This window comes from Diabrotica virgifera, chromosome 3 (assembly GCF_917563875.1).
Source record: "Diabrotica virgifera virgifera chromosome 3, PGI_DIABVI_V3a".
Taxonomy (NCBI): Eukaryota; Metazoa; Arthropoda; class Insecta; order Coleoptera; family Chrysomelidae; genus Diabrotica; species Diabrotica virgifera.
In genome coordinates, this window is record NC_065445.1 from 164,206,064 (window position 1) to 164,228,926 (window position 22,863).

A 22,863-nucleotide genomic window follows, 5' to 3' on the forward strand; every position below is an offset into this window, starting at 1 on the left:
AAAAGAAGGGAAATTGACAACTAGGAGTGCTAAATAACAGGCGCGGAGCGTACTTGGGATTAGGGAAAACAGGAAGAGAGAAGACACAGGAGAAGACAGGGACAAAAAATGGAGAGGGAACCACCTAAACCCTTCCCGAAGGGAACGGGTGGACGTACCTCACGACTCATTCCACCAAATACAACTTCACCTCTTGAGGTAATGCAGGAAGCGGTTCCGAGAGGTCTACTACAAGTTCATAAGGGCCACTAGTTGGTTAGCTTCGGCGCCTTACTACGTCCTTAAAAAAAACTACTACTACTACTACTATCGGTTTACAGCTTTCTCCGACGCCTTCCGACTCCTAACCGCCATTCTTCTCTGTTTAACCATAGACCTGGAGGAATTTCTCTTTCCTCTAGTTCTTTTTCAATTCCCTCCCTCCAGCTTCCCAGTGAGAAGCCTACGTCTTTTTATTTCCTCTCTACTTTCACTATTATAAATATAACCGTTCAAAAGGTACGAGAGGAGGAGACTTTTGGCTAGCACTGTATATCTATGTTTATAGGTATATTTATTTATATACGTTGTTTTTGTAGATAGCAGAATTAAGTCATTCTGTTTCGAGTCCCATGTCGTTTAGGGTGGAATACAAAAGAGGAACAACTGGGCCAGCGATGTTCCAAAGGCACGTTAGATTTCAAGTAGATATTTCTCCAATAATCAAACAATCAAGGGATAACACCAAAGAGCATCTTTTTGCTATTACCTTTACATTACTCTCAGGTAAGTTATTTGAGTGTATTATTACCATATTTTACAATGATAAAATTGGTGGGTTACGATTATACGTCTATTATAAATTTTCAATCAAGATGCAGTAGAAATAAACAAACCAATACACGTTAAATGCTACTAGGAGCACTCCCGAATCATAATTTACAAATGTATAAACTTTGCTAATCATGATTTGGGATTTACAATGTATATACATTGTAAATTATGATTCGGGAGTGCTCCTAGTAGCATTTAAAGTGTCTTGGTTTGTTTACTTCTACTGCATCTTGGTTGTAAATTTAGTATAAGTATGTTTTTAATATCAAAATATCGTTCTCCGATTGCAAATTTGACAGAGCAACATTAGTCCAGGGCGCATCTGTTTTGAGATACACGTTGAGAGGTGACTCATCTTTTTTGCAGAAATTACTTGAAAATAATTCATATAATAATAATTGAGTTATCGTCCCACTCAAAAAGGTCCGAAACATTGTTTAAATAATCAAAATATCAAAAAATGAAGGAAAAATTCGATTTTCTTCTTCGGTTTTTGATTATAACTTTAAAAGTATTCATTTTCGAGAAAAGTTGCACAAACATAAAAGTTGCATAACTAAATTTCCTATAATATAAGATTTGTTAAAAATTTTAAAAATTGTCACCCTTGTTGCAAAATAGCAATAATTGCGAAAAAAAAACATAAAAAAACAAGTATTCGCATTTTACGTTTTTCGACCATTTAAGCTACACTTAGTACCTTCATACTTCATCCAGAAAAACTTTATGATATATTAAAACAATACTGTAAATTTCATTAGGATAGGTTCAATAAATTTTACAAAATAAATTTTGCAATCCAACTTTCGCAAAAAAATGCATTTTTTCAAAATGTTACTGGACTGAAAATAAAGGAGACAGCAAGTTGAATTTTTTTTACTTCTACAGGGTGTCTGCGTAACTTGGAACTATATGGGAAACTTTTTTAATATCAATTTTATGAAAAACAGGTTTTTCTTCATAAAGTGCTCTGCATAGTCTAAAACCTAAGATGCAATCATCAGGTATCAAATTTTATCAATAATATACGAGGTATGTCCAAAAACTTGAATTTCGCTCAAGAGTAAAGTGCCCTTATGTTGCACAATATCGAAAATTGTCATTAAGAAAAGTTGTTTGTAATTAAAAATTATGTTATAATATGCATTTATACTCTTCTAATTGAAAAAAAAATTGAAAATTTTCCTCAAATTACGGATACTCAACATCATTTTTATTTAAGATAACTCCGTTATTATTAATTTTGCGAAAAAAGTTATTCTTTATAAAAATGTCTGAATAGTCAAAAAACTAAGATGCAATCATAAGATATCAATTTTTTTTCAATTCTATACGAGGTATGTTAAAAATATGAATTTCGCCCAAAAGTAAAATACCTTTATAGTTCACAATATTTCAAATAGAAAGATGCCATTGCATATTGAAACATAGTTTCTAATTCCGAACAACTTTTTTTAATAACAAATTTCAATATTGTGAAAAATAAAGGTACTCTACTTTTCAGCGAAATTCATATTTTTTGACATACCTCGTATAAAATTGACAAAATTTAATATCTTATAATTTTATTTTGGTTACGAGACTATGAAAAACTTTTTATAAAGAATAACTTTTTTTCGTAAAATTAATAATAACGGAGCTATCATAAATAAAAATGATATTGAGTGTCCGTGATTTGAGAAAAATTTTGAAAAATTTTTTTTTTTTCAATTAGAAGAGTTCAAATGAAGATTATAACATAATTTTGAATTCAAACTTTTCTCAATGGCAATTGTCGATATTGTGAAATATAAAGCACTTACTATTGAGCGAAATTCATATTTCTTGACGTACCTCGTATACCATTGATAAAATGGTATATCTGATGATTGCTTCTTAGGTGTTAGACTATGCAGAGCATTTTATAAAGAATAACTTTTTTTCGTAAAATTGATATTAAAAAAGTTTCCCTTGTGGTTCCAAGTTACGCAGACACACTGTAGAAGAATACTGTACCTTTCAGATGCTATTTGCAAAATTAAAATCGATTAACTACAACAACGCCAGGATTTTTTTAAATAAACATTAATTTTGTTGCTACGCGCAGGACAGCGGATAGGTTTGCTCTGATTGGGCATTCCAATGACCTTTGATAATAATTGATAAATTTTAATTTTTAGTATATTTCGATAAAAATAAATAAATTTGTTTATTGCAAAATAAAAACACATACTCTGTCCTTTGAAATAATACTTTTTTTAGCAAAAACTTTCTTTGTTCATATATTTTAACATAGAGAATAAAAGTTTATTATTTTTCAACATATGCAATTGTTTAAACAATATTTCACAAACAATAATCAAATTAGTTTGATTTTTGTGGAAATAAAATATTAAAATACAACAAAATATATAGTAAGAAAATATATTAGATAAACATTGGTAGAAATTTTGGTAGAAATCAACTTGTGTGAATCGAACATTTTACATTTTCCAAATAGAATATATAATTTTTCATCACAATGCTAGAATATTAACACTTAACACTTTGTAGTATAATTAGGACAATCTATATAAAATACATTTTAAGTTTTAAATAACTTTATCAAAATATAATAATAGGGTATTAGCCCGATACGAAGACACTGACACTTGACCGTGAACTAGAAACGTGATGTACTAATATTATGTCGGATATAAATGCAGTGTAGGTGAATTTAGTATTAGAGTTATTATTAGATACTTGAATTATGTACAAGTGTCTTGGTATAGGTAATGTGATGTTATTGTAAACAATTATGGTTGAGTCACCGTTTGTTGGATGTAAATATAATGTTAGCTGAACAACAGAGTTTTAATAAACTTGGACCCAAAAGGCATTATACACACTTATTTATGACATGGCGTTCCTGAAAATTAACGAGAGAATCTTCTGAAAATGGACACTGCAAGCTGGAAATGGAGAAGGCGAAAATAGACCAGGACCCAGGGATCCAATACAGGCAACCCAGTGAGCGCACAGTGAAAAGACGTAAGTGGACTATTTATCTTTGCTATCGAATTTCATTGAATTTATTTGGAAAAACTCTATTCGATTTCGATTTTTTAATATGGTTATTTTTGAATATTTTATATACCTGATAGCGAATTTTTCTAAGAACATCTATCGAATTTTGAAATATGAACTGATTTTGAATTATTTTTATCTAACTTTTGAATATGCTATTATTGAATTTTTATTGAATTTTTGTCGAATATGTATACTATTATTGAATTTTTATTAGCCGGTTGTTTTTATTATTGATATTTACTGAGTATATAGATACATTTTCATAGATTTTGTGTTAAATAATGATTAGTGATGACATAAATATGTTAATATAAGAGCTTTAAGACAACCATAGCTTTCATATATTTAACGAACCGACCTGATTAGTCGAGATAAGGAATTTTGAGAAGAATTATATAGATTAGAGGAAAAGCTAACAGTATTATAAGTTGAATATTATGAGGCAATTTGAGACAATAAGAAACCCACTGCTCTTGTCAAATTAAGAAGGTACTAAGTGATTTATAGAAGCTTGAAAGCTTATTAGAGACCAACTCTGTTTTGAAGGGTACCTATCTTATTCATGATTATTCATGATTAAACAATCGATTCAAAGCAAGGGATTGAGGTTGTGAAATATGTGGAAGAATTTGATCTATCTAACGAAGTTATACCCGCTTTTATTTAGGTAAAATGTAGAGGTCTCGTGGCTAGTGTATGAAATGATTATTATGAGAGAAATGTGTAGAAGAATTTGAGCCATCCGTCCGAGTGAAACCACTTTGATTAGTCGAACGTAGGTATTGCAGGATAGGTAAAAGAAGTGATTATTATGATGTGATATGAAATAAAATGATAAATGATATAGTTTGTTATATGAAATATGTATATGAAGATGAACTATGTACACTGTAGAAGTGTTGTTATATGAAGAAAAATGAAGAAATATATAGTTGTAGTACCAGACAAGAAGAAGAAGAAAAAAAAGAGAATTTTTAGTAAAATATGTGGGAAAAATGATAGAAGATACATACAAATTGTAAGAAAACAAGCAAAATTAAGAAGATACTAATCAAATAAGTAGCTAATCATTAAACTAAATCTACGAATTAGGCTTGTATTTTTTTTTTTTCGAAATCTCTAACTAAAGTAACGTAAATTATAAATAACTTAAAAATTTTAAATATAGATAATGAATTCAGGTTAAATTTTCGCGAGATATAATGGAAGTATTTGGATATGAATAGACAATCTCTTACAGTAAGTGTTAGTTAGTATTAGAGGAAAAAGGAAACCTAAAAGAAATTTTAAACTTTATATTATAAGAGACATTTATTAATATTTATTCTAGCAAGAGACATTAATTTTTGTTTATCATTAAGTATTATAAAAGAAGGGACGAATAGTAATTAATCAAAAGGCTGAAATAGGAATTAATAAAGTAACTTTAAATTTTTACTAAGAAGTTTAGATAATATTAAGTTCTAGTTAAATTTCTAAATATTATTAGGTAGATTCAAAATATTATATACTTATTCACTGCTTATATGACGTAAATTAGTGTAGTACACTAAAAATACTAATTAGGATAAATGTTATTCATTGTTTTTACGAAAGAAAGTAGTAAACGGGAAAAAAAGACTAAAAGACACGAAGGAATAGTACGTGATTTAGTGACAATTATAAACAATTATTTTTAGAAAAGACTAAGTTTTCGTTCTGATGGCATATAAAACAACATATTGTTACTCTACATCCCACCAGACTGAAAATAATGGGAAACTTCTCTGGTTACACCTCCGAGGCTTCTACAATTTGCAAGCCATACGGATGCTGAGACTAAGGAAGATGAGTGAATTTTACAATTTATAATTCACGTCCCATCTGCTCAGCGCGGTAAAGTTCCAACGAGAATGGTTCCCTTCGTACTACAATCAGAGTAAACATGTAAATCAAAAATGAATAAGGGTCATTCCATTTCAAATCACTCAATTTTGGAGCAAAAAAAATTTTGGACCTCCGATTTGTCTGAAAATTGGTATATAGCTTCTGCGGGACGTAAAAATAAGATATTTAAGGTCAAAAAATCTTCTTCTTCTTTTTTTCTCAAAATGTTATTTTATGCGATTTTACAGTGATTTGGTGTTTATTTATACAAATTTGCATTTTCTATCGTAAAGTATCAATGGAAAACATAATATTTTAATAGAAGGGACTAAAAAATGTCATTATATGGCATTATAACAAGTTACTTTGATTCAAAACAAGCTTTTGATCAAATTTAATAGTGTAGAAAACGTTAAAATACCGTTTTTTACATTTTTCTCCATTCCCAAAATACATCATAATCGATTTGGCTGAAAATTTTCCCACAGATAGACAAAACATAGGACTTTAAGTGGTGAGAAGGATTTGAATTATGTTATAATACCAAAAAAGTTACATGCAATATTATAGTCAAAAATATAGGCGTCTACTGTAAGTACAATTAACTCGAAAATATCGACCTCACGACAAAAATTGTTAAAAATAAATTGTAATAATTGTAAATACGATTTATTTGGAACAATTTCAGTTCCTACCATTTTTGTCGAAAAGTTAAAAATGGCGGAGATATTGAGCAAAACAGGTTCTCCTTTAAAATCAAGATGGCGGCTAACGTAACGGAGGCATTCATTATTGATTTTAAATCTAGGCTACTATTGACTCCTCTAAAGATCAGAAAAATAAAATTTTGGGCAGCTCGGCATTCAATTTCAAATGCTATCCCAACTGGACTAATATATACTTTTGAGTCTGATATTACTGCATGTAACTTTTTTGGTATTGTAATATAATTTAAATCCTTCTAACCACTTAAAGTCCTATCTTTTGGCTACCTGTGGGCAAATTTTCAGCCAAATCGATGATGATGTATTTTGGGAATGGAGGAAAATGTAAAAAACCGTATTTTAACGTTTTTTACACTATAAAATTTGATAAAAAGCTTGTTTTGATTCAAAATAACTTGTTATAATGCCATATAATGACATTTTTGAGTCCTTTCTATTAAAATATTATATTTTTCATTGATACTTTACGACAGAAAATGCAAATTTGTTTAAATAAACACCAAATCACTGTAAAATCGCATAAAATAACATTTTGAGAAAAAAGAAGAAGAAGATTTTTTGACCTTAAATATCTTATAAAATACAGCCGCACCATATTCTAGTCCAATCAGAGAGTGCAGCAAGCACCTCTACCGGTTTCGAAATTTATTAGTCTCCATCAGGAGGCACATATTATGCTGCTCTCTCTGATCCAACCAAAACAAACCCCGGCGTGCAGTCACGGATTGCAACGAAAGAAATGGCATAGATAGCCTAACGGCAACTGATAACAAAAGACTAATTTTTACACGCTGATGGCATATAAAACAACATAATGTTACTCTACATCCCACCAGACTGAAAACAATGGGAACCTTCTCTGGTTACACCTCCGAGGCTTCTACAATTTGCAATGGTGTAACCAGAGAAGGTTCCCATTATTTTCAGTCTGGTGGGATGTATAGTAACATTATGTTGTTTTATATGCCATCAGAGTGAAAACTTAGTCTTTTATTAACAGTTGCCGCTAGGGCATCTATGCCATTTCGTTCGTTGCAATCCATGACTGCACGCCGGGGTTTGTTTTGGTTGGATCAGAGAGTGCAGCATATATGCCTCCTGATGAGAGACTAATAAGTTTCGAAACCGGTAGAGGTGCTTGATGCACTCTCTGATTGGACTAGAATATGGTCCGGCTGTATTTTCGTTTTGCAACTAAATTGAAAATGGTTATTCATTTTTTAATTATTTTTAGTTTTATAAAATACCAGTTTAGTATAGGAAAAAATATGAAAAATGAATAAACATTTTCAATTTCGTTGCAAAACGAAAACACAGCCGAACCATATTCTAGTCCAATCAGAGAGTGCAGCAAGCACCTCTACCGGTTTTGAAACTTATTAGTCTCTCATCAGGAGGCACATATGCTGCTCTCTCTGATCTAACCAAAACAAACCCCAGCGTGCAGTCATGGATTGCAGCGAACAAAATGGCATAGATGCCCTAGCGGCAACTGCTATCAAACAGACTAAGTTTTCACTCTAATGGCATATAAAACAATATAATGCTATTCCACATCCCATCAGAATGAAAACAATGGGAACCTTCTCTGGTTACACTTTCGAGGCTTCTACAATTTGCAAGCCATACGGATGCTGAGACTAAGGAAGATGAGGGAATTCTACAATTTACAATTCACGTCCCATCTGCTCAGCGCGGGAAAGTTCCAACGAGAATGGTTCCCTTCGTACTCCAATCAGAGTAAATGTAAATCACAAATGAATAACCATTTTCAATTTCGTTGCAAAACGAAAACACAGCCGAACCATATTCTAGTCCAATCAGAGAGTGCAGCAAGCACCTCTACGGGTTTCGAAACTTATTAGTCTCTGATCAGGGGGCACATATGCTGCTCTCTCTGATCTAACCAAAACAAACCCCAGCGTGCAGTCATGGATTGCAACGAACGAAATGGCATAGATGCCCTAGCGGCAACTGCTATCAAACAGACTGTTTTCACTCTAATGGCATATAAAACAATATAATGCTATTCCACATCCCACCAGAATGAAAACAATGGGAACCTTCTCTGGTTACACCTCCGAGGCTTCTACAATTTGCAAGCCATACGGATGCTGAGACTAAGGAAGATAAGGGAATTCTACAATTTACAATTCACCTCCCATCAGCTCAGCGCGGTAAAGTTCCAGCGAGAATGGTTCCCTTCGTACTCCAATCAGAGTAAATGTAAATCAAAAATGAATAACCATTTTCAATTTCGTTGCAAAACGAAAACACAGCCGAACCATATTCTAGTCCAATCAGAGAGTGCAGCAAGCACCTCTACCGGTTTCGAAACTTTTAGTCTCTCATCAGGAGGTACATATGCTGCTCTCTCTGATCTAACCAAAACAAACCCCAGCGTGCAGTCATGGATTGCAACGAACGAAATGGCATAGATGCTCTAGCGGCAACTGCTATCAAACACACTAAGTTTTCACTCTAATGGCATATAAAACAATATAATGCTATTTCACATCCCACCAGAATGAAAACATTGGGAAATTGTTGAATGGCTTGCAAATTGTAGAAGCCTCGGAGGTGTAACTGAAAAATACGAACTTTTGTGTATAACAGGATTGTTGTTAAGTTAAGTGTCTTATAGCGGCCGATATAGGACCTTAAATATATAAGTGATATAAAGTATATCTCCCAAAAGGCGATGATGGATATATCTAATTTTAAAACACGGAGAGAAATATGTATTTTTAACAAAGCGGAGAGATGTAATATAATTAGGATAATCTATTTAAAATATGTTTTAAGTTTTAAATCATCATCATCAACCCGTACGCGTCCACTGCTGGACATAGGTCTCCCTCAGCTCTTTCCATTCATCTTTATTTTGTGCGGCTTGCATCCAGTTACCGATAACATATTTCAAATCATCGGCCCATCTGGTTAGTGGGCGTCCTCTGCTCCGTAGTGCTTCTTCTCGCGGCCTCCACTCGACAATACGTTTTGTCCATCGGTTGTCTGGCAATCTGGCGACTTGTCCTGCCCAATTCCACTTAAGCGACGCGATTTTTTGGACAGCGTCTATTGTTTTTGTTCTACGGCGTATTTCTTCGTTTGGGATTCGGTCTCTCAGGGAGACACCCAACATCTGGCGCTCCATAGCCCTCTGAGTTACGCGAATCTTGTTCACTACCTTTTTTGTTAGTGTTAATGTTTCGGCTCCATAAGTGAGTACAGGCAACACACATTGGTCAAAGATTTTCCTTTTGAGGCATATGGGCAAGTCCGATTTAAATACATAGTTAAGTTTACCAAACGCTGCCCAAGCTAATCCTATGCGACGTGGGAGTTCACACGTCTGGTTATCTCGTCCCAACCGAATTTCATGTCCCAAGTACTTATTTATAAGATGCAGTCTGCTCAATATCCATTCCATCAACAACAATATTGCGATTTAGCACCAGATTAGTCATTATTTGCGTCTTGTTGATGTTAATCTTTAGTCCGACCTCTAAGGAAGCGTAATATAATTTGTTCAACATTATTGTTGCATCATCCATACGATCGGCTATAAGGACGATGTCATCTGCGAATCTCAAATGACTGAGCTTCTCTCCATTTATATTGATACCATATTCGTTTAGATCTGCCTTCTTAAATGTGTGTTCTAAAAGGATTGTGAACAGCTTTGGTGAGATGGTGTCTCCCTGCCGTACTCCTCGCTGTATACATAATGTATTTGTTTGTTATTCAGACAGTCTTACGCTAGCCGTTGCCGTTTGGTAGATATATTTGATCATGTTAATGTAGCGATGGTCTATTCGGCATTCTGTCAATGCTTTTAACATTTTCTGCTGGCTTATGGTATCGAATGCTTTCTCGTAGTCCACGAATATCAGTGCCAATGATTTGTTGTATTCCGCAGACTTCTCTACTAAGTTTTTTATTACCAGTAAGTGGTCGTTAGTACTATATCCAGATCTAAATCCAGCTTGTTCTCTAGGTTGATAGAAGTCTAACTTAGCCTCCAGTCTTTTTTTGATAATTTTTGTGAAAAGTTTATATATGTGTGATAGCAAACTGATAGGACGGTAGTTTTTCAGATCTGTTATATCACCCTTTTTGTGTAATAAAACAATGACGGCACTGTTCCATTGAGAAGGAGTTCTTCCTTGGTAAATGCATTGGGTGAAAAGTTTGGCCAAAGCCTGGATAATTTTATTTCCACCTTGTTTGATTGCCTCGATTACTATTCCGTCATCGCCAGGGGATTTATTATTTTTCATTTCTGAAAGTGCCTTTTTAACTTCATGTGGTGTTACTTCTGGCATTAATTCTGATTCCTGGTTTGTGATTTTGGGCAGGGGCTGATCTTGCCTTTCGTTGGTGCTCTCATACATTTCGCGATAAAACGATTCGACAACCTTGAGGATTTCGGCTTTATCCGTGGCAATGTTGCCATCTTTGTTTCTGATTTTGTACATATTTTTGTTACCGATGTTATTCGTATTACGCCTCAAAACTTTTAAACCTTTGTTTTCTTGAATTATGTGAGTTATTTCTCTTGTGTTGTTTTCTTTTATGTCTTTTCGGATTGATCGGTGGATATCTTTATTTAATTTCTTCAGTGTTGTGTAGTTGGAGTCGTATTTTTCCGTCAACTGTCTTCTTTTACTTATTAACTCTTTGGAATTTTGGCTTAATTTTTCTTTATGGGTCACGACAGTCGGGCAGCACTCCCTTTCTGTTTCTTTTAGTGCTTTCGTTATGACATTATTTGCTTGTTCAATGTCTTCTATGTCGTTTTCAAGGTCTTGTATACGTCTGGTTAGTACATCTTCATAGAGGTTGTTGTTTCCTGGGGGAATCCATTTCGTCTTTCGTGTTTTGAAGATCATCTTGGTTCTTTCGAAATTGACATTTAATCGTATCTTTGCTCGGATTAATCTGTGGTCGCTTCCTACCGAAAATTTGTTAAGTATTTCATTAAAATACTGAAAATACATTGAAATACTTAACAAATACTTAACATAGTTTTAAATAACTTTATCAAAATATAATAATAGGGTATTAGCCCGATACGAAGACAATGACACTTGACCGTGAATTAGAAACGTGATGTATTAATATTATGTCGGGTATAAATGCAGTGTAAGTGAATTTAGTAGTAGAGTTATTATTAGATACTTGAATTATGTACAAATGTCTTGGTATAGGTAATGTGATGTTATTGTAAACAATTATGGTTGAATCACCGTTTGTTCGATGTAAATATAATGTTAGCTGAACAACAGAGTTTTAGTAAACTTGGACCCAAAAGGCAATATACACACTTATTTATGACAGCTTTTTATTTATCGTCAAAATAAACAATCAGTCATCAGAAAAATTTATAGTAAACGAAGGATTAAGGCAGGGTGATCCTTTGTAATCATTACTCTTCAACTTATGGCTAGAAAAAATAATGCGAGAAGCGAAAATCAATAGAGAAGGACTCATATATCAAAGAAGACACTAAGTTTTGGCGTTTGCGGATGATGTGGTGTTACTGGCAAGAGGAAAGAAAGAGCTACAAGAGATGGTACAGAGAATAGTAAAAGCAGCGAAGAGAATGGGACTGTATATAAATGCAACTAAAACAAAATGTATGGAGTGGACAGATGGTCAGTTCAGGAATGGACAAAAGTTTAAAGTAGAAGTAGAAGAAGGAACATCATACGAATTCGAAATGGTAGAAAGATCTACATATCTAGGAGCAATAATAGCATGTAAACCTGTCATTAAAGAAGAAATACAAGCTAGAATAATGGCAGGCAATAGAAGTGTACATGCGCTTAATGTAATGTTGAAAAGCAAGTTTCTATCAAGAAGGGCAAGAATACAGTTATACAAGACAACTATACAGCCAATAGTAACATACTACAGCGAGACATGGACAATGACAAAAAATGAACAAAATTTACTGAAGATCTGGGAAAGGAAAATCCTGAGGAAGATATATGGAGGAAAAATAAGGGACGGTTTATGGATAAGAAGATCAAATGATGAGTTAAAGCAATTATACAACCAACCGAATATAATAGGAGTGATAAAGTCACAGAGACTTAGATGGCGAGGTCACATTGAAAGGATGCCAAACACGAGGACTCCAAAAAGGGTACTAAACTACACTATAGCTTCAAACAAGAGAACAGGAAGGCCGAAAAATAGATGGAAGCAAGACGTCGAAAAGATTTGAAAAGAATGGGGCTAGAGGGTCAAAAAAGAAAAATGAATAACAGGAAGGAATGGATAAAAATCACATATCAAGCCAGAGAAGAGCTCAGCACATAGAGAAACGTGAAAATATAGAAAAAAACAAACTTTTCAAGCCATGGGCCTCTAAGGCCTTTAGTGCTATTGTATATATATATGTATATGTATATATATATATATATATATATATATATATATATATATATAAACGTATATATATATATATATATATGTATATATATATATATATATATATATATATATATATATATATATATATATATATATATATATATATATATATATATATATATTAATTACACGAAAAGATTTCTCTGGTATACAGAAGAAATCTTTTCCGTAGCGGACGCGAAAATGTAAATTTCAAAGTCTTCATAAAAGACGATGAACGACAAAAGACACCTCTTTGTGTCACAGATTTGTCTACAAAGCCACGTTATTCGCTACACATTCGTCAATAACGGAGAAGAACCGTGATATGAAAGGAAACGGCAATTGCATTTTATTTCACTTCGACCACCACCGATATTCTACACGACGTGTTTCGAGCTCATGTCAAGCTCTCGTCAGGAACATCTAGGTGGATGGTCGAGGTGTAAAAAAATGCTTTTGGCCTTTCTGGTAATAATAAAATAACCAGACTTCAGTACACTTAGTACGACATCTATATTAATTACACGAAAAGATTTCTCTGGTATACAGAAGAAATCTTTTCCGTAGCGGACGCGAAAATGTTAATTTCAAAGTCTTCATAAAAGACGATGAACGACAAAAGACACCTCTTTGTGTCACAGATTTGTCTACAAAGCCACGTTATTCGCTACACATTCGTCAATAACGGAGAAGAACCGTGATATGAAAGGAAACGGCAATTGCATTTTATTTCATTTCGACCACCACCGATATTCTACACGACGTGTTTCGAGCTCATGTCAAGCTCTCGTCAGGAATATCTAGGTGGATGGTCGAGGTGTAAAAAAATGCTTTTGGCCTTTCTGGTAATAATAAAATAACCAGACTTCAGTACACTTAGTACGACATCTATATTATTTACACGAAAAGATTTCTCTGGTATACAGAAGAAATCTTTTCCGTAGCGGACGCGAAAATGTAAATTTCAAAGTCTTCATAAAAGACGATGAACGACAAAAGACACCTCTTTGTGTCACAGATTTGTCTACAAAGCCACGTTATTCGCTACACATTCGTCAATAACGGAGAAGAACCGTTATATGAAAGGAAACGGCAATTGCATTTTATTTCACTTCGACCACCACCGATATTCTACACGACGTGTTTCGAGCTCATGTCAAGGTCTCGTCAGGAACATCTAGGTGGATGGTCGAGGTGTAAAAAAAATGCTTTTGGCCTTTCTGCTAATAATAAAATAACCAGACTTCAGTACACTTAGTACGACATCTATATAAATTACACGAAAAGATTTCTCTGGTATACAGAAGAAATCTTTTCCGTAGCGGACGCGAAAATGTAAATTTCAAAGTCTTCATAAAAGACGATGAACGACAAAAGACACCTCTTTGTGTCACAGATTTGTCTACAAAGCCACGTTATTCGCTACACATTCGTCAATAACGGAGAAGAACCGTGATATGAAAGGAAACGGCAATTGCATTTTATTTCACTTCGACCACCACCGATATTCTACACGACGTGTTTCGAGCTCATGTCAAGCTCTCGTCAGGAACATCTAGGTGGATGGTCGAGGTGTAAAAAAATGCTTTTGGCCTTTCTGGTAATAATAAAATAACCAGACTTCAGTACACTTAGTACGACATCTATATTAATTACACGAAAAGATTTCTCTTTTGGCCTTTCTGGTAATAATAAAATAACCAGACTTCAGTACACTTAGTACGACATCTATATTAATTACACGAAAAGATTTCTCTGGTATACAGAAGAAATCTTTTCCGTAGCGGACGCGAAAATGTAAATTACATTTTCGCGTCCGCTACGGAAAAGATTTCTTCTGTATACCAGAGAAATCTGTAAATTACATTTTCGCGTCCGCTACGGAAAAGATTTCTTCTGTATACCAGAGAAATCTTTTCGTGTAATTAATATAGATGTCGTACTAAGTGTACTGAAGTCTGGTTATTTTATTATTACCAGAAAGGCCAAAAGCATTTTTTTTTACACCTCGACCATCCACCTAGATGTTCCTGACGAGAGCTTGACATGAGCTCGAAACACGTCGTGTAGAATATCGGTGGTGGTCGAAGTGAAATAAAATGCAATTGCCGTTTCCTTTCATATCACGGTTCTTCTCCGTTATTGACGAATGTGTAGCGAATAACGTGGCTTTGTAGACAAATCTGTGACACAAAGAGGTGTCTTTTGTCGTTCATCGTCTTTTATGAAGACTTTGAAATTTACATTTTCGCGTCCGCTACGGAAAAGATTTCTTCTGTATACCAGAGAAATCTTTTCGTGTAATTAATATAGATGTCGTACTAAGTGTACTGAAGTCTGGTTATTTTATTATTACCAGAAAGGCCAAAAGCATTTTTTTACACCTCGACCATCCACCTAGATGTTCCTGACGAGAGCTTGACATGAGCTCGAAACACGTCGTGTAGAATATCGGTGGTGGTCGAAGTGAAATAAAATGCAATTGCCGTTTCCTTTCATATCACGGTTCTTCTCCGTTATTGACGAATGTGTAGCGAATAACGTGGCTTTGTAGACAAATCTGTGACACAAAGAGGTGTCTTTTGTCGTTCATCGTCTTTTATGAAGACTTTGAAATTTACATTTTCGCGTCCGCTACGGAAAAGATTTCTTCTGTATACCAGAGAAATCTTTTCGTGTAATTAATATAGATGTCGTACTAAGTGTACTGAAGTCTGGTTATTTTATTATTACCAGAAAGGCCAAAAGCATTTTTTTTAAACCTCGACCATCCACCTAGATGTTCCTGACGAGAGCTTGACATGAGCTCGAAACACGTCGTGTAGAATATCGGTGGTGGTCGAAGTGAAATAAAATGCAATTGCCGTTTCCTTTCATATCACGGTTCTTCTCCGTTATTGACGAATGTGTAGCGAATAACGTGGCTTTGTAGACAAATCTGTGACACAAAGAGGTGTCTTTTGTCGTTCATCGTCTTTTATGAAGACTTTGAAATTTACATTTTCGCGTCCGCTACGGAAAAGATTTCTTCTGTGTACCAGAGAAATCTTTTCGTGTAATTAATATAGATGTCGTACTAAGTGTACTGAAGTCTGGTTATTTTATTATTACCAGAAAGGCCAAAAGCATTTTTTTACACCTCGACCATCCACCTAGATGTTCCTGACGAGAGCTTGACATGAGCTCGAAACACGTCGTGTAGAATATCGGTGGTGGTCGAAGTGAAATAAAATGCAATTGCCGTTTCCTTTCATATCACGGTTCTTCTCCGTTATTGACGAATGTGTAGCGAATAACGTGGCTTTGTAGACAAATCTGTGACACAAAGAGGTGTCTTTTGTCGTTCATCGTCTTTTATGAAGACTTTGAAATTTACATTTTCGCGTCCGCTACGGAAAAGATTTCTTCTGTATACCAGAGAAATCTTTTCGTGTAATTAATATAGATGTCGTACTAAGTGTACTGAAGTCTGGTTATTTTATTATTACCAGAAAGGCCAAAAGCATTTTTTTTAAACCTCGACCATCCACCTAGATGTTCCTGACGAGAGCTTGACATGAGCTCGAAACACGTCGTGTAGAATATCGGTGGTGGTCGAAGTGAAATAAAATGCAATTGCCGTTTCCTTTCATATCACGGTTCTTCTCCGTTATTGACGAATGTGTAGCGAATAACGTGGCTTTGTAGACATATCTGTGACACAAAGAGGTGTCTTTTGTCGTTCATCGTCTTTTATGAAGACTTTGAAATTTACATTTTCGCGTCCGCTACGGAAAAGATTTCTTCTGTGTACCAGAGAAATCTTTTCGTGTAATTAATATAGATGTCGTACTAAGTGTACTGAAGTCTGGTTATTTTATTATTACCAGAAAGGCCAAAAGCATTTTTTTACACCTCGACCATCCACCTAGATGTTCCTGACGAGAGCTTGACATGAGCTCGAAACACGTCGTGTAGAATATCGGTGGTGGTCGAAGTGAAATAAAATGCAATTGCCGTTTCCTTTCATATATATATATATATATATATATATATATATATATATATATATATATATATATATATATATATATATATATATATATAATGGGGTTGAAGTTTATTGGGTATCCAGCTGAATAAAACCAAGTGGTACTCTGTTTAACAAAACGTTATATTTCGCTGATTTTCATCAGCATCATCAGACGAAAGCTACAATATTTAAAAATGGTACAATTTTATAGTATGGTTTTTTACAATTTTTATCACCTAATTGAGGTTGATGGTATTTAGATGATATTTAGATGACATCGAGATACTGCAATTTTGATAAAATGTGGGTTAAATTTAGTTAATTATGTAATAGGATTAAATGAAATTTGTTTTATATTGACAAGAATGAAAATTTTATTTGAAGTTGATTAATGTCAATCAGATATATATGATTGTTAATATGTAATGACTGTTGGAATGTAATAAAAATTTTTTTGGGGAATGCAGTCAATAAATTTTTGGGCTATTCAGTGAAACACTTTGAACTTCAGTGTTAATAATTGTTAAGTTGGTGTTTTAGTTTTAAGTGTTTTGAGAACAGAGGCAAAAGTAAGCTGATACTTGAAGTGACTTTTTAAATAGTTTTTAAAAGCAACAGCGTTAAAAATAGAACAGCGAGAAATAATATATATATATATATATATATATATATATATATATATATATATATATATATATATATATATATATATATATATATATATATAATAAAAATTGTTTTGGGGAATGCAGTCAATAAATTTTTGGGCTATTCAGTGAAACACTTTGAACTTATTAGTCGAGCTTTCGAAAATTTTATTTTCTTTATCAAGACTATCTACAAATAAAAATGTTTAAATTTAGATAAAACTCCAAACAAAACTTAACTTACTGCTTGATTAATTGATTATTAATTGACATACTATCAAAATTTTTACGTTTACATATTACTTTTAAGAAATTTTCATGTTTTTATATAAGTTGTATAATTATTAATTTGTAACCACGAGCAGTAAGTTAAGTTTTGTTTGGAGTTTTATCTAAATTTAAACATTTTTATTTGTAGATAGTCTTGATAAAGAAAATAAAATTTTCGAAAGCTCGACTAATAAGTTCAAAGTGTTTCACTGAATAGCCCAAAAATTTATTGACTGCATTCCCCAAAACAATTTTTATTATATATATATATATATATATATATATATATATATATATATATATATATATATATATATATATATATATATATATATATTATTTCTCGCTGTTCTATTTTTAACGCTGTTGCTTTTAAAAACTATTTAAAAAGTCACTTCAAGTATCAGCTTACTTTTGCCTCTGTTCTCAAAACACTTAAAACTAAAACACCAACTTAACAATTATTAACACTAACACATTTTTTATCTTTAGCCGCAATATTCGATAATTTTTGACAGGACATTGGAATGCCCAATCAGAGAAAACATATCCGCTGTCATGCGCGTAGTACCAAAAATTTATGTTTATTTAAAAAAATTTCTGTCATCCTAGTAGTTAACCGATTTTAATTTTGCAAATTGCGTATGGAAGGTACCGTATTCTTCTATATGCAAAAAAATCAACTTGCTATCTGTTTTATTTTCAGTCCTGCAACATTTTGAAAAACTGCATTTTTTGCGAAAGCTGGAGCTGTTGATCTAAATCTGTTGACCCGATCCTAATTACAGTATTGTTTTATTATATCATAAATCTTTTCGGGCTTAAATATGAAGGTCCTAAGTGTAGCATAAATGGTTAAAACACGTAAAATGCGAATACTTGTTTTTTATGTTTTTTTCGCAATTATTGCTATTTTGCAACAAGGTTGACAATTTTAAAAATTTTTAATCAATCCTGTATTGTAGGAAATTTAATTACCCAGATTTTATGTTAGTGCAACTTTTCTGGGAAATAAATACTTTTATTTAAAGTTATATTCAAAAACGAAGAAAAAAAATCGAATTTTTCCTTAATTTTTTGATATTTTGTTAATTTAAACAATGTTCGGGACCTTTTTAAGTGGGAGGATAACTCAATTATTATTATATGAATTATTGTCAAGCAATTTTTGCAAAAAAAAGATGAGTCACCTCTCAACGTCCAAATAAACTAATAATTTTACAGATGCGCCCTGGTCTACATGTAAATTCTGCTTAAATGCGGAGGAAAAAGTACAGACCTTGAACAGGTCTTTTTAAAATATGACCAGGTAACAAATCTCTACAGTTTTCTTAGAATCCTAGATTTTTAGACCGAACATAATGTAGATATATAGGTATTCAAAAAAGATTTTTCAGGTTGCAATGTAGAAAGAGCTACGGGTCCAAATAACCCTTACAATCTACATAAAATACAATTAGAAAAATATTTTCCGATTGCCTCTACAACTCGATGCAGCTACTCAATTAAATATTTTAATTAGTAACAGGGGTCAACTGATAGCTCATCTCAACGGTGAAATGTTTGGTACAAAAACACACTTGGAGTACAAATTAACGTTTATTTGTGTAAAACTATAGCACAACTACTGGTATATGTTGCTTTATATAATATAATGGATATGATGTCCATACATAAGCACCGTAGCGGGATTTATTCGTAAACCTGGCCAATACATTACACCACCTCACTATAAAATTCTACTTGTAACACAACTAATTGAAAACAACAAAAATTAAAAAAATACAGTGCATTCTTAAAGTGTGGAAACGGTCTCTTATCTCATGACTTAATTATTTTCAGAGTTAAGGTTCTGACTAGGGATGGCGGTTTTTGACAAAACAGTGGTTTTCGGTTATACCGGTTTTTTTTGCTTACGGTTTAACCTGGCGGTTATAACCGGCCAAAAAAAACCTGTTTTTCCAAAAACTGGTTTTTGGTTTTTTTAATCCAATAGGTTACAATGTTACAGTATTTCTCATGATCATTTTTCAGTGCGTAACAAATGATAGGAAAAAGGGTAAGTCCGTGATAATACACATTTATGACACTTATTCTAACATGACATTTTAGTTATATCTGACAGTTGTCACATTTTATTTTCAATTTGAAATAAAAACAAATCAAAAGTGTTTCTTGGATTTATAAAATGATATTTTCTTTGATTTGTATAGTCTTATAAATTATACAGATTATATTTGTAATATTATTATCTAATTAAAAAAAATTATTTTTTTATTATGGCGCCATCTATCGACAACTAGAATAACTAGAATAAATGTTATAAAAATATCACCGACGAAATGTAATCACCGACGTGCCTTTTTTTCTGTCACATACAATTTAATGCGTTAGAAAGAAATCGAAAAACTGTGACGCACTGAAAGATGATCATGAGAAATACTGTACATTCACAGCATACTAGCTGGTAGAGAAATTGAACTTGTTATGGAGTTCAAGCAGACTAATCTGAAACTACTTGCACTAACTGAAGTAAAGAAAAAAGCGAAGGGAGAGATGATGATTAATGATTGTACGTTAATGTACAGTGGAGTCGACAGTTCAAGATGGGCACAAGCGGGAGTAGGATGCCTAGTTAACAACGATTTTGTTAATAATATAAAAAGTTGGGAAGCAATTAATGAACGATTAATGACAATAAGAACCGACCTTGACGGAGAGAATATTTGGACTATTAAAATTGCTTATGGTCCTAATGAAAATGATAGTAAGAAAAATAAAGATTAGTTTTGGGGTAAACTGCAAGAATTATATGAAAACAGTGCTAGTCCAATCCTAATAGTAGGTGATTTAAATGCAAGGGTTGGTAAGGAAGCACAAAAAAGCAATGGCGTCATAGGTAAATTTGGAGAGACTACAAAAAATATTAACGGTGATATACTAATGGATTTTTGCAGATTAAACTGTCTAGTTATAATGAATACTTTCTTTCAGCATAAAGATATACACAAATATACCCGAGTAGTTCCAAGCCGGAATGAAAAATCTATTATCGATTACATCATAATAGAGAAAATTCACAAAAATAAAATCCAAGATGTGAAAGTGACTAGAAATTCAGAATTAGGAAGCGACCATTTTCTAGTTGTTGGAAAAATAAAAGGAAAAGAGCAGAACACAAATAATACTAGAAATGCAAATATACAAGAAAAAAGATCTGTAAGAACACATAAATTAGCCAATATTGAAGTGAGAAACAAGTTCAACAAAACCACTGACGAAAATTTCAAAGAAAAATGGATACAAAGAAAAACCATTGAACAACAGTGGAAATTCTTCAAAGATACTATTTCCAATGCTGCTGGTGAAATTTGCGGATATACAATTACTGGTGGCTCAAAAAAAAGGACTAGTTGGTGGAGCGAAGAGATAAAAATAGCTGTGAAAGAAAAGAAAGTAGCATGGAGAGCCTATCTAGAAAATAACAGTTCACATATGTATCAGAAATACAAAGAAGCAAGAAAGCTTGTGAAAGAAAAAGTTAAAAAAGCTAAATCGGAAGAGTGGGAGAGATTTGGAGAAAAGATGGAGCAAGATAGTAGGACAAACCAAAAATTGTTCTATAAAGGTCTGAAAAAAATGAGAGGTAAATCAGGTAGTACTGTCGTGCAAATAAAAAATAAAAATGGTGAAATACTTACCCAACCAGAAGATATAGTTAACAGATGGAGTGAATATTTCAAAGAGTTACTGGAAGCAGATGAAACAGATGATGAAGAAGAACAAGAAGAAGAGATCATATATAGGACGGCGAGAAACGAGAGCAATGAAATAACATTGGAAGAATTAACCGAAGCCATCGCAAAAATGAAAAATGGTAAAGCGGCAGGAATAGATAATATCAAGGCAGAATGGTTGAAATATATGGGAGAATCTGCATTACACTACTTACACAAATTACTGATAGCAATTTGGAAACAGAAACGCATTCCAAAAGATTGGGCAACAGCAGTAATGGCTCCTTTATTTAAGAAGGGAGATAAAAAGGAATGTTCAAATTATCGAGGTATTTCCATGCTAAGTGTCCCGGCTAAGGTTTATGAACGAATACTGGAGATGAGACTGAGAAAGAAAGTGGAACATCAACTACACGATGCACAAAGTGGTTTCCGACCGAGGCACAGTGTCCAAGATCATATCTTTACTATAAGATAAATAACAGAAAAATTCCTTAATTTTGACAAAGATATATACATGTGTTTCATAGACATGGAAAATGCCTTTGACAAGGTACCCAGACAGCACATTTGGAAAGCAATTGAACAGTTCGATGTTGGAGTAGAACTAATTGATGCAGTAAAATCTATGTACTGGAAGAGTTGGAACATTGTCCGAGCATTAAACTGTGAATCAAACACATTCGCTACTACACAAGGAGTAAGGCAAGGTGGAGTTTTGAGCCCACTGCTATTCATTATATATACGAATGAAGTAATAGAAAAATGCAGTAGAGAGTCCCGAAAATTAGATTTAGGTTACCATCGATTAAAAAGTATAACGATAAGTGAATGTGTATTTGCAGATGACATTGCATTAATAGCAAGTTCAGAGAAATCTTTGCAAAACAACCTAAATTTATGGACGAGAGAACTTGCAGACAAAGGAATGAAAATAAATTTAGCAAAGACCAAAACTCTACTTATATCCAAGACACCCAGAGAAATCCATATAAACCTAGACGGAAATTTAGTAGAACAAGTGGAGGATTGTGAATATTTAGGAACTATAATAGATGGAAAAGGAAAAATGCAAAAAGGGCTGAACAACAGAATTGCTAAAACATCACGACTATATCACTCCCTGAATTCAGGTTTCATTAGCAAAAGAGAAATTAGCAAGAAGACAAAAGTGTCAGTATATAAGACAATATACCTCCCTACTTTGTCATATGGAAGTGAAACATGGACACTAACTGAACGGGAGAAGAGCAAGATACAATCTTCTGAAATGAAGTATTTAAGAAGAGTAGAAGGAGTTACGCTAATGGACAAAGTAA

General features: G+C 33.2%; 1 protein-coding gene across 1 annotated transcript in view; it reads left to right on the forward strand.

The window, feature by feature from the left end:
• LOC126881375 (serine/threonine-protein kinase BRSK2) overlaps positions 1-22,863 on the forward strand; it is a 119,762-nt gene that overhangs the window by 35,735 nt on the left and 61,164 nt on the right. The window contains exon 4 of the mRNA XM_050645613.1: positions 579-765. Coding sequence (XP_050501570.1) covers positions 579-765 — 187 coding nt within the window. The remainder of the gene's footprint in view (positions 1-578; positions 766-22,863) is intronic.